At 29.6% G+C, this 14,185-nt stretch overlaps 1 protein-coding gene across 1 annotated transcript; it reads left to right on the top strand.

Moving 5' to 3' along the window:
• Positions 1 to 8,546: 8,546 nt before the first annotated feature.
• On the top strand, positions 8,547 to 11,328 carry LOC114406679 (glucan endo-1,3-beta-glucosidase-like). Its single transcript, XM_028369446.1, has 2 exons — positions 8,547 to 8,704; positions 10,204 to 11,328. Exons 1-2 carry the CDS (start codon positions 8,617 to 8,619, stop codon positions 11,148 to 11,150), a joined length of 1,035 nt encoding a protein of 344 aa, XP_028225247.1. The 5' UTR covers positions 8,547 to 8,616; the 3' UTR covers positions 11,151 to 11,328.
• The last annotated feature ends 2,857 nt before the right edge of the window (positions 11,329 to 14,185 follow it).

Genomic DNA, 14,185 nt, shown 5'->3' with positions numbered 1-14,185 from the left:
CACTGTTTTTATCATAACCATGCTGGCTTTTTTTATATAACTCGTGTTGAACATTCCTTAAAAGTCTGCAACCATTTTAGTAAAAGGAGAAGAAAATTCTCCCCAAAAGTAAAATATTCTTATTTTTTAAAATAAATTAAAAAGAGTTTTATTTAAAAACAAATAAAGTTTTTAAAAAAATAATGAAATTTTTGTAATTAAATAAATAAAAAGAAATAGTTTTATTAATTAAAATAAAGATTTTAAGGTAAATAAAATAAATATGTACTTTTAGAAAATAAAAATGATATTTTATTTATTTATTTAATAAGGAGTAAAATAGAACTCTCTTTTTATGAAATAATAAAATAAAATAAATAAGGTTCAGAGTATCCAAATAGAGATATATTATGTCAATTTTGTTTTACATGTATTACGCTCTCTCTTTCTTCCAAATTCGTTCTTTCTTCTTTCTCTTTAAAAATTCTCTTTTTTTCTTTCATAACCATTGGATCGTCTTAAAATTTAGACACTCCATTTGGAACTCATTTTTGCATATTCTCATCGTTGGAATTTGCGAAATAATGTTTGTAAAGAAAGAGATATCCTTCACACAAAGACAGTGAATTTGCGGCCTAATCCCTTCTCCTTTTCTCTAACGTTTGGAAACCCCAACAGAACTACCAGAGGATAAGCTTGAAACATCTTAGGGTATCGCTAGAGACGTCACTATCGCTGTTGAACTACACACGTGAGTCTACTTAGAGGTAAGAGATGAGTTATTCAACGTTGGGGCATAGTGAGAACATATGTAAGGATCCTTAGAGGATCAATTAGGATGAATTTTGAGGTGTTTCTACAATTTTGATTATATTTTTACAATTATAACTGTGAATTATATATGTTTGACAGACCAATTGATGTTCCAATACGAAATTGCTGTGAAATTTGTGTTTTTGTGTTGAGTATGAACCCTAAAAATTCAGTTTTTTTCTTCTTCTAATTAGCATGAATTGATGAAACTAAATGATTAATATGATATCTTTACTAGTTAATTTGTGTTATGAGTTTATATTTGTTCAAAAGAATTATATATGTTTAACAGACCAATTGATGTCCCAATACGAAATTGCTCTGAAATTTATGTGTTCATGTATCGAGTATGAACCCTAATTTTTTCTTCTTCTAATTAGCATGAATTGATGAAACTGAATGATTAAAATGATATCTTTACTAGTTTGTTTGTGTTATGATTTTATATTTGAATCTAGTATATTGCGATAAAGAATAAATGGTCAAAAGAAAAAAAAATTGTGTTTGTTTTGCATAGTGCGGTAGATTGAAAAAAATATATTGTAATGTTATATTAAAATAAACTTTTAAATCAAACTAAAATCGTACGCGGATTTTTATGTCTTGTACCACCACTTTTGATATTTGACACCACGCACATCAATTGAACTTTTTAAAGAACATGAATTATATTCTAAATAATCTTTTCTTTAGTTGCTTATTTTATACAAATTATTACATTTGTCTTGTATCTTCTCACAATGATGAACAACATGTTATATATACATAGTAATTTCTTTGATAGAATTTTAATTTAATTGTTGTAGAAACTCTTTTTAATTGAAAATAATATAGTTCGATTTAGTGTGTGTGTGTGAGTGTGTGATAAATTATTATACTGAGATTATGAAATTGTTATTGAGATTGTTTATAAGTGATAAATCGAGTATGAGTTAAATTGTGAGATCACACATGTATTGATGTGTTGAGTATGAACCCTAAATTTTTTTTCTTCTAATTAGCATAAATTGATGAAACTAAATGATTAATATGATATCTTTACTAGTTAATTTGTGTTATGAGTTTATATTTGAATCTAGTATATTGTGATAAAGAATAAATGGTCAAAAGAAAAAAAAATTGTGTTTGTTTTGCATATTGCGGTAGATTGAAAAAAATATTGTAATGTTATATTTTTTAAATCAAACTAAAATCGTACGCGGATTTTTATGTCCTATACCACCACTTTTGATATTTGACACCACGCACATCAATTGAATTTTTTAAAGAACGTGAATCATATTCTAAATAATCTTCTCTTTAGTTGCTTATTTTATACAAATTATTACATTTGTCCTGTATCTTTTCACAATGATGATCAACATGTTATATATACATAGTAATTTCTTTGATAGAATTTTAATTTAATTGTTGTAGAAATTCTTTTTAATTGAAAATAATATAGTTCGATTTAATGTGTATGTGTGAGTGTGTGTTTTGTGCCATGAGGTGTGATAAATTATTATATTGAGATTATAAAATTGTTATTGAGATTGTGTATAAGTGATAAATCGAGTATGAGTTAAATTGTGAGATCACATGTGTATTGATATCTTGTGTGCATTGAATTGTGAGCTATGAACCGTAGAATTACACGACTATAAGACCTTTTAAGGGTAACGAGCTAATGCACAATGAGTATTGTGATGGGATCCACTATGGGAGTCCGACAAGTTGAATCACTTTGAGACCCAACGAATTAAAATTATTTTGAGAACAATTGAGAAGTTGTGTGTTTTGTATAGTTCATAGATAGAATTAACATGTTAAAATATTTTATGGGTTGGACTTGAATCAGGAGGGAGAGACCCTGACATACTCTTTGGAGTCTAGGTCTTTGGGATAAATACACTTGATTTGAGTGTTCCTTTAAGCTTGTGCCAAACCCACATGGTTTGAGCATTCTCGCGAAATAGCGTGACCTTGACTAGTCTTCCTATGATTTTACATAGTGAGAGTGACCTGACTTACTAATGTGTGGTATGTCTTGTCATGTACTCCTAGGCACCCAACGAAATTTTCTATTGACATAGTACCACATTGCATATAAGATTGACTCTTAGTGTAATGATCATTGTGACTTGTTATGCGATGGTGGGTAATGAATTGTGTGAGTGTGAGATGTTGTGTTATACTTGAGATGTGTTCTTCTAAACACGTGATTAATGTGAAGATGTAAAATGTGATTTTATGATTAAATCCTTAGGACAAGTGATATTACACAATGAGTGGTAAAATGATGCAAATTGTGCTACTCTGAGCTTGGTATACTTATATTATACGTGTGTGTGCTTTTGTTTATCTTTACCTATTTAGGAATGTGATAAATCACTTCTTGTGTGTTTTTTGTATTTGAATTATGTGATGATTTTGAACTTTGTATTCGTGGAAGTAGATAGTTAAATGGATAGCTTTGAAGAACTTCGTGTTAGAGGATATTAGGACACAATGTTTTGATAGGATGTGACATTGGATCATAAGTTTCTGTTTTAATTTCATAATGTTCTGAACATGTTATTTTAGTTTGTTTTATTTTGTATCTTAACTTGAGTTCTTTTGTAAACTTAAATGGCCTTGTTGTGAGGCAGAAATGTTTCTAATAAGTTTTAATTGGTAACAGTGAAGCAAATGTGGACTTTTTATCCACGTGAATTTACTTGCAATTTTAATGAATAAAATTGATTCTAATTGGATTCCGCATTTATATGTTTTTTTTCTTCCATTTATATGCATGTTAGGGTAGAGGGTGTCACACCTCACTATCAAGAAATAAGAGTGTTGCCTCCAATTGCAGCATTAAATGACTTTCATCCAAGTATTTACACTAGGTTTACGGATTCTCCTATTCGTTTTGTTGAAATTGTAGGATTTAGACCGAGAAGAAAGAAAAGAAAGAATAAGCTAATGAATAATCCGAAATTGATATTGATTTGATATAAAATACAAAATACCAACTCCTATTTATTTATACTAAAATTATACTCCTAATTCTAGTAACATAAGGGAACAAATGAAATATGAAAGTCACTCCTAAGAGGTAATCAAAGATGCCCTAAAATATTCATTCATAAGATATTTTCTATATATTTGTATACATTTCATCTTTCATTTTACTCTCACATGAATATAAGATGATTTTGTCACTAATCAAGATTTACAATCACGAATGACCAGGGTAGTACTCTATTGAGGATAAGGTTAGTTCTTAAGTACTATTGGGACTATGACTAGGGTAGTACTCTGTGTGAGGAAGACTTTGATTCTCAATCATGTCACCTTTAATATGCTACTTTTGTATGTTATCGTGAGTCATATCCTTAACTTAATCCTAAAAATTCATCTAGTAAGATAAGAGTTGTTCCTTAGTTATATATTTTAATTTTGATATATAACTCATCGATGTGGGACTAAACCACCACTTTGCAATTTAGGCAACCCCAAAGAGATTGTAACTAAGCCAGGATACTGGGTCTGCAATTAAGATTGTTAGATTTATATATTATTTTCTTATTTATGATTATATAGTAATTAGTGATTTAGTCTTTATTACTCATTGAGATTGATCCTATCTAAACATACGATCCTATTTGCTCATTATTAATAAAGGTTTAGTGTGGTCATACACCAACAATTATTGTTGTTTCGTAATATGTGTAGAGTTACCCAAGTTCTTGTTTTCTTTCGCAAACACCCTTTCTTTTCTTGTTTTGATTCTTTTGTTCTCTTATGATATCTGGTGCTTCAGGTGGAGGGTGTTATGATCTGTGCTCAAGTGGTAAAAAATAAACTAGCACCCGCAGCAACGAAAAGGGCTGAACAGGGTATCAAGTTTGGAAGAGGGTTTTGCCATGAGTCAGATGTCTTAGATTTGGCTTGTGAACATGGAATCATTGTGAAACATGAGGGAAGCTACTTTATTGAAGGGAGCAGTTTGGATAGTAGAGAAGCAGCTGAACTATTTTTGGCTCAAAATGATGCAGTTTGTGACAAGTTGGTTAGGGATATGACAAGACTTTATTTTTAAAATCAGGTGGACCTTCAAATATCTTCCTATAACTTGCTCAGCATGGTTTTACTAGGCCAAATCTCTGTCAATGGTATGCATGGCAGACTTTATGTAATTGAGCATTGCAAACATTTTTTATCAAGGCATTAATATTGCCTTCTATGGGTATCAATCATCAACCAAGTTCTTTATAATACGTGTTATTAGGCTTCTTAATTTAATAATTGATTGAGTTAAATAAGTTGAGTTTTTTAATTCAGTGTCGTACATGAATCAAACTATCAATTATATTATGGTTATTAATTTTGTGAATAATAACACACTCTATTGGACAAAGGAACATTGCTATATTGAAATTGAGAAATAACAAAAGGTTAAAATATAGAATTCATCATAGTCTTAATTATGAACTTAATTACTAAAAAAAATAGAAATACAAAACAAGAATAAAACATCCATTAAAAAAAGAGGATAAATGAATGCAGATACAGTCAAACATTTTGATCACCCATTTTGTTTTCTTAATGTGCATGTTATCTCCTTGCAGCGGAGCTACCTAGCTAGCAGTTAACAAGATTAATTAAATGTTGAAAAATAGTTAATATATACTTATTTTCTTTTTTCGTCTTATTTTCAATCTATTAGCTTATTTAAACACATTATTACAAAATAAACCTTTAAGTAAATTTTAAAGCTGACCTTTGCTTTTAAACAAATTTACATGAAATAAATAGATAAAATTTAATCCATATATTTGAAAAATTAAAGAAAAATCTAAACCCACTCCACTTCGAGTCACTATCAAATTAATATCGGCATGACTAATGCCACTTAGTTATAGTTAAGGTGAGTGGAAGATTTTATTGGACTAGTTATAGTTAAGGTGAGTGGAAGACTATTGGACTAGTTATAGTTAAGGTTAGTGGAAGACTTCATTAGTCTAGCTTCCACAATGAAAAATAAAATACAATGAATGGCACATTGGTTTGAAATCTAGGGAAATGGAAGCTACCCTGGTTGGGGAAAAAAAAATCCATCCGTGTTCACAAAATGTTAGACCGAAACCCGGTACTTAATCCAAAAAAATTATAAATTTAATTGAATTAGATTAAATTAAGATCAATAAAAAAAAAGTTAAAATGTATAAGTTGAGTTGGATCAAATTGGATTTGTGGATATCTATACACATATACATTTCTAGACCAGCCTTTATATCAAAGATAAAACTAATAATAATTTTTTAAAAGAGTAAAATTAATTATAAAACAAAAAATCCTTAATTTCTATATATAAAAATTATAATAGTTACCTTAAAGGACAACGTTTTTAAGACTTATTCTTCGACAATAACATTCTTAGAGACTTTTCTCAACCTCTTATATCTTTTAATCTATCTATTTCATCTTTATTTATTCATTAAATTCTAATATTTTAAAATAAAATGTCAATAATTAAAAATAACCTTGTATAACAATATAAATTATTTATCATACCTTTAAAATATAAATTATATGTTCAAAAATATTTATTTATAATCAATCAAATTATCTGTAAACCACGAAACTGATTAAAAAATTTGACTACCGCTTAAACTGTAAATCGTAAAAATAAATAATTAAAAAATTCCGCACTTTTATTTAGTTTTCAGATCTTATTATAGAAATATAATCAAATTGAAATAAATCACATATTACAATTATATTAATTTTATTTAATGGAGGTTTAACATTATAGGACTAGTATTAATTTAAGTTTATAATATTTATAGTTTTTGATTCATACTGTACTTTTTTCTATAATAAATTTGTAATATGTGGTTTTTGTTGTAATAACTAATAATAAGTATTAAATAATTTATCGTATTTGATTTGCTTTTAAAAAGGATGAACTAATATAAATTAAAATAGTATTAAATATTAAGTGATACACAAATTACTATTATGTTATAAAAAGAGTTAATAATATTATTTTATAATAATATTAAATAGAAGTAAGTTTTTTTAAATTAAAATATGTTAAAAAAATTAATAAAATAATAAATAAATGCATTTTTAAAACAAAATATACTTACCATAATAAGTTATGTAATTTTAGTTCATAAATTTAAATTATAATAATAAATTAAAAATAAAAATCGTTAAATCAAATCAAACCATAAAAAGACTAGTTTGATTTGGTTCAAATTTGATATCATATTTAAACTGAATTAAATTGAATCATATTTTTATTTGTTTGCCAGAAATTACCTAGTTAGCGATTAAGTAGATTAATTAAATGTTGAAGAGTAATGATGAATATATTCATTTTTTTTCTTTGAACTCATTTACATTTCCATTTTGTCTTGTATTTTTCTTCATTTGAGCACATTACTTATCACATTTCTCTCGCTGAAATGTTGATTGAAATAGTTTTATGTCCCATAATTATTATATACTTTTATCTCTCAAACGTAATTACATCCAATAAATGATACAGATGGTTGATATAAAAAATATTCATTTCCTTTTCTTTTTACCAATTTTATTCTTTCCTTTATATTTCATCTCAATCTATTTCATTGGATGAACATCTATCATTACTCTTAAATGTTTTGAATTTATGAATCCTAGATACGTGATGTCACACGAATATGAGAATACAAGATTTTTAAAAAAAATTAAGGATATGATACATTCTACATACATTTATATATATATATATATATATATATATATATATATATATATATATATATATATATATATATAATACAATTGTGCTAGTGTTAAAATGCAATTATGCATATAATCTTAAGTGCTGTTAAAACACTGCAAAGTTTCAGTCCAACCTTTCTTTGTATGTTGTGTTTACAGTACTTCTGGTGTTGCGGTTTAATAGACATCTTCATTTTTGCCGTTTTAAAAAAACTTCAAATATGCATATTTTGTTTTAGTAAATACTACAAACAAGGATGTTGAGTGGCAAAATAAATTTATTCAAAAGCATGGCTTGTGTATTATGCGGAGAGAGACTAACTCATCCCACTTGCCAAAAATAAACCTCCTCATCGAAAGAACGCCTAGAACTGCTGAAAAAGAGTTGTCATGCTCAAAGAAGAGGAAAATTGTGTGTTGTGTTTTTGTTTATGTCGAAGAGGAAAAGAGTTGTATTTTGTTTATGCTTGGATATTTTTTATTTTAAAAGTCTAAAGTTAAAACAACAAAACTATAAAATATTAAAAAAATAATCAAAAAAGAGGCTCAAGCCGTATTTGAAATAACTTAGTCATATCCAGCCATCTTGAACCGTATCGAAGTCTATTCCAATTGTATCTTATAATTTTTTTTAAATAAAAAAAAACTGAATACTTCTTAATATGTACGAATACGTATGGTATCGGTGTTCGACACAAGCACGATACTAGTACTTTTCCTTGGGGTATTAGGGCTTCAATTTTTTTGTTGAAAATTAGGGCTTCAATTTGAACACTAACAAGAGAGGGGAACTTGACGTGTGAAGTCCACGATCAACAAATTGCTAGGTAATCACTAAGATATCCATCATATAGGGAAAGCTGATTTTGTTGTTATTCTAGCTTAGCTAGGTAGTGGCTCAGTGGCTGCAGTGCTTGACCCCTCAGTAGTGTGAATGACGCCATAGAAATTGGAGGGGAAAAAAATCTAATGGCCCAATACAAGCCGCCTCATTTGTCTATTAAACGAGCTAGTTTTGGAGCCTAAATTGTCATTCCCTTGTATCACTTTTGCTTCCTTAACCTATTTTGTTATCCTCAATTTTCAATGGCTCAATCCCATTCTGGAAAAACCTCTTCCATGACTTCAATACTCCTCCTGTTTATGCTTCTTATCAGTAATACAGGCACAACAGGTTTCTCTCTCTCTCTCTCTCTCTCATTTAATAATCACTATTTGTTTTCTACTTTCTACAAACTGATCTATATATATATATCATCTTCTTACTAATAGGAAGCTCAAGTCTTGTTTATTTTCCACTTTGGGCACTTTTTCATATCACTGTTTAAGGTTATATATATGATCACTTAATTTAGAAAAGTTGTACTGCCTTTTGTATTATAACGTTGAACATATAGAGAGAAAGGAGAAAAATATATATCAATTTACACTCATATAAACTATTACACTATTAGTTACTTTAAATATACAGATGTATTTTGCAAATATTGAATAAATAGTTATATTTATATAAGATTTTGTACGCATAATTTATATGATAATTTTTATCAATGATAACTTTGGAAATAAAATTATGTAATAAAAAGTTATCGAAGAGTGTAACCAAAAAAAATAAAAATTGATCTCTCTTTAATTTAATTTTATCTTTTACACGAGGTGTCAGTATTTTATCCTTACACCTCTTAATAATTTTTTATACAATACGGAATTAATAAATCCAACCATTGAAACATTTGATATATATTATCTTTATGATCATGTATATCAAACATCGAATAAATTGATTTTATTGTATGTTATATAGCAATGAGATTACTTATATTTTAAATACCATATTATTCGTCAAAATAAGGTAGTCTATGAAGTAGTAAATTAATTTTTTATTTACATGAAAAATTTTAAACTTGATCTAGTTTATAGTACTATCAATTTAGTTATTCCCGTTATATATATATATATATATATATATATATATATATATATATATATATATATATATATATATATATATATGACTTTTTATTTTCATCATTTATTTTTTAGAATCTAATAATTATACTAAATCACTAATCTTATAGATTAAAGAATAACTCTACAAAAATTATTCTTAATGTAAGTTAATCACTTCTCTCTCTATATATTTCTTAGTCCAACCCTTAGTGTGTCCCATGCTAAACATGTTGGCCAATGGGCCAATTAATTTTTTAAAAAAATATTAAAATAATTGATTTTTACATTACGAAATCATTAATTATTTTTAACCACTATAAAATAAAATTAAAAACTATAGAATATTATTATTATGTATACTATAAAATAGAAAAATATAATAGATAGAAATAGAAATAAAATAAAGTGACAACACATGTAGTGTTAAATTTAATATCCACGATTTTACCAATTATAAAAATATTAAATAATAAAATATAAATCGTCCAAGGACTATCATGCTTAATTAGAGCCAATAAATTTTTAAGTCGATCAGGACTAAATAAGCTGGAATATGAATTTTGACAGCTCATTTCAACTCATGCACACAATATTAATAAGAATTTATAATAATTTATCCATATATACACAACACATAACATACTGTTCAACAAACTAAGACAGATCTCCTTGATATCTTAGAAGTAGTATTATCAATTCACCATTTTGTTCCATCTGGTGCAGGTGCACAATCTGGTGTATGCTATGGAAGAGTTGGCAACAATCTGCCATCGCCACAAGAAGTAGTTTCCCTTTTTAAACAGTACGGCTTCCAAAGGATGAGAATCTATGATCGAAACCATGAAGTCCTCCAAGCTCTGAGAGATTCCAACATTGAGTTGCTGCTAGATCTTCCTAACATCGACCTCCAATATGTAGCTTCCAGCCAAGACAACGCAAACAGATGGGTGCAAGACAATGTCAGAAACTTTTGGAATGTCAGATTCAGGTACATTACTGTGGGAAATGAAGTGAAGCCTTGGGACTCATTTGCACAGTTTGTAGTGCCTGCAATGCAAAACATCCAAAGAGCAATTTCTAATGCTGGCCTTGGAAACCAAATCAAAGTTTCCACTGCCATTGAGTCTGGTGCATTGGCAGAATCATACCCTCCATCAAGAGGCTCATTTAGGTCTGATTATAGAACATCATATCTTGATGGTGTCATCAGATTTTTAGTGAACAACAATGCCCCATTATTGGTTAATGTGTACCCTTACTTAGCTTACATTGAAAACCCTAGGGACATTAGTCTTGACTATGCACTCTTTAGGTCTCCTTCGGTGGTAGTGCAAGATGGTTCACTTGGTTACCGTAACCTTTTTGATGCTATGGTTGATGCTGTTTATGCTGCGTTGGAGAAATCTGGAGGATGGTCACTGAACATAGTTGTGTCTGAGAGTGGATGGCCTTCTTCTGGTGGAACTGCAACTTCACTTGATAATGCAAGAACTTACAACACAAACTTGGTTCGGAATGTGAAGCAAGGAACACCAAAAAGGCCTGGTAGACCCCTTGAAACTTATGTGTTTGCCATGTTTGAAGAAAATCAGAAGCAGCCAGAGTATGAGAAGTTTTGGGGGCTCTTCCTTCCAAATAAACAGCTCAAATACTCTATTAATTTGAATTAGTTATTAGAAGTATATATAGTTTATAAGAAATAAGGGCTATGATTTCAAGTGAAGCTTCCATAATTGACCTAGAAGAGGCAGCTATGGAGCTTTATCTGAACTGTTGGAGTCAATATGTACCCATTTACGAGCAAAGTTAGCTTTAAATAAAGATTTTCCTTATCAATATTATACAGTATGTATTGAACCATCTCTTTAATTTGCTAGCATATTAATTAATTCTAGAATTTCAGAATCTCTAGTATGGTTGATGACTTTCTTTCAAAGTACGACCAACCTAGTATGGAAAATTTTAAATGAAAGATTCTTAATTAATGTCATATCAGTACAACCATTTCACAAATTAACGTGTTATAGCGACCACTATGACAACAACACTAGTTAATAGAATATGCCAGCAAGAACAAGTGACTCATCCACAATATTAACGTGGAGGAATGCAATTCAGGAGAACAATTAATAAGTATGCTCGACCATAAAATTGAAACTTCAATGCATACGATAGAGATGGGGGGGATCAAATTATAATTAATATTGATCCAAGGTGCAGTGATTTGTAGCTAGCTAGTCGTGAAGCATAATGAGTGTAACTAACTAATAAATCCGGTGAATAAAAAATATAAGAAAAAAAATAAATGATCACACGCAAATAATACCAGCTGGTGCGTGCGAAGGATCAGTATCATCACGCTGTGTAGGCAATAGCCATTCGCATAATTAAAACTCAAACTATCTCAGAGTGGCTTAAATCTAGGATTCTAGCTAGGAACTGCAAAGCTATCTTAGAGGGGAGAATAAGAAGGGTCAAAAGTGTCCTGAATCCTGATAAATGGAACATCTACGGTAGCATATGTAGATTCGTAGAATCTTATTACATGTTTTAATGCATTAACTTGATGGATATTATTAAAATTGTATACATTTTCATGCAATTCGTGTTAAGAGATTGTTAAATGAAAAAGATCATTGCACACTAATTTTCTTGAATTTTTAATGTAGTAAATTAAATGGACAAAAAGGAAGAAGATTTGAGGAAGAATATCAAGTTGTATATAACTTGGACTTCAATAATGTTACCTAGCTCCTATCAAACTTATCAACATTTCTTGAAGTTTGAAGTCAATTCAAGAAATATTGATGAGATGATCAAAATTTTGAGATGAAGTTCAAAATCATGATTGCCAGATTAGAAGATGTCCAAGTAGCTAAGTCTTGGAAGAGACAAATTTGAGAAAAGGGTTTCAGTCATAAGGAAGTTACTTGCAAAACTTTGTTTGACTTGTGTAACAGTACTTTCAAAAATTTGAGACAAATGAATACACTAGTGTACAACTACGTGTTCTTCAGAATAAAACAATCCTCTAAAACTTAATCAAGGCACTCTCTATGCATAAGAGAACCAAGCAATAATCATTATCAATACCCACAAAAGGTTCAAAACTGCTCGAAATAGTTATAACAATAAACACATGTACACCTTTGAGAAGAAACTACAATAGAGAGGATTAGCTCATGAAACTTCTGAAGTTTACTTAATCATTGAGAACCTACAATCACATCCATTTAGTTAGGAAGTAAAAAAGATCTTAGTACTCTTAAGTTAGCAGATGAACTTTCGGGTTTGTTATAAATCCATGAGTTACATCGAAGTTTAGGGGATCTCAAGAAAAGGATAAAATTTATTGTTGCAAAAGCTATAACTCAAAGCCAACTTCAACATCCCAAATGGAAGAATCTTTAATACTTTGTGTAACCTCCTTATTTTACGCGTTATTACGTTGAACAATTAACCATGAACCCTAATTACCCTGTAGATAGACTGTAGGTGATTCGTTGACTTAGTTTGATCCATATTTTTTTGCATTAGTTTAGAAAGTAGGGCAGACGTCAACCCTTGCTTTCTTTTGCATACGCTACCTCATTGACACCTTTTATGCGTCTTATTTCCCCCCTGATTATTACAATTGTTTCCTATGAACTCAGTACATTGATCCTCTCTGTGCCCAAATCACCCACACCGGCCGAAAGCAAATTACATGTAAACCTTTATATTTTAAGTAAAGGGGATAACCCCTAACAACAATAAGAGTGACCAAAGGCTTATGATGGCCCAATACAACAAAAATTCGACCAATTTCACCTTGTGAATTAATGAACCGAAGTCAAAGGATTAACCTTCATAATTCCCGAGCTAGGGTTATACCACAACCCCTCTAAAAAAATACCATTAGAGAGTTCAGTGGGAATCCAAATTGTAATCCTCCTTGATTCCTTCGCATTCATCAAGAAAAATGATTGCCAAGGACTATTAGATATTGGTCAACCACCATCCAAGGACCTTCCAGTAAGGCAAATTTATAATTCCTCCCATTACTAAAAACTACTTGGAAAAAACCATTGTACATATCATTAATAAATATTTTATCATTCTTAGTGCAATTCCTCTAAAGTTTCGATTCCAAAGTGTGGAAGCTAACCATTTTCCCTAACACCTTAACAACTAATTAAGCGTATTTTTTCATGGGCTTGCCCATAAATTTATTTCCTTGTCGCTAAGAGGAATTAATCACATGACCATCACAAATTCACAATGCTTCACTGGACCACCCTCTAGAACCTTAGTCATATTCTGAGTTATACATTCATAAGTTCATGGTCACCACCACGTTTTCTCAAACCTATCCTCCCTTCACCTTTTTCGTACCACGGTTAAGAAAATCGTCCTCCTAGCTTGAAAAGACTCAACCAGTCTCTCCTTTCTCTGAAACCCACCTTGTGTAGAACTCACCATGACACTCAATCACAAACTTGTTAAGAACTCTAGATACCTCGTGCATTATGAATATATGATACATGTTGGTCGTACATAAACTCATATTGTTCAAAGTTTTTCAATCTCCATTATTAAGCACACCCTCAAATCAAATAACTAAGGTTCCATTTGGAAGAACTTATAAACAACGGTTTTGGACTGCTCTTATGTTATATAAGTGTTTGGGAGAAATTATAAAAATATCTTATTACTAATACATTAG

Source organism: Glycine soja, chromosome 3 (genome assembly GCF_004193775.1).
Source record: "Glycine soja cultivar W05 chromosome 3, ASM419377v2, whole genome shotgun sequence".
In the NCBI taxonomy this organism is placed as follows: domain Eukaryota; kingdom Viridiplantae; phylum Streptophyta; class Magnoliopsida; order Fabales; family Fabaceae; genus Glycine; species Glycine soja.
The sequence above is the reverse complement of the archived record's forward strand: the minus strand, read 5'-3'. Positions and strand labels throughout refer to the sequence as shown.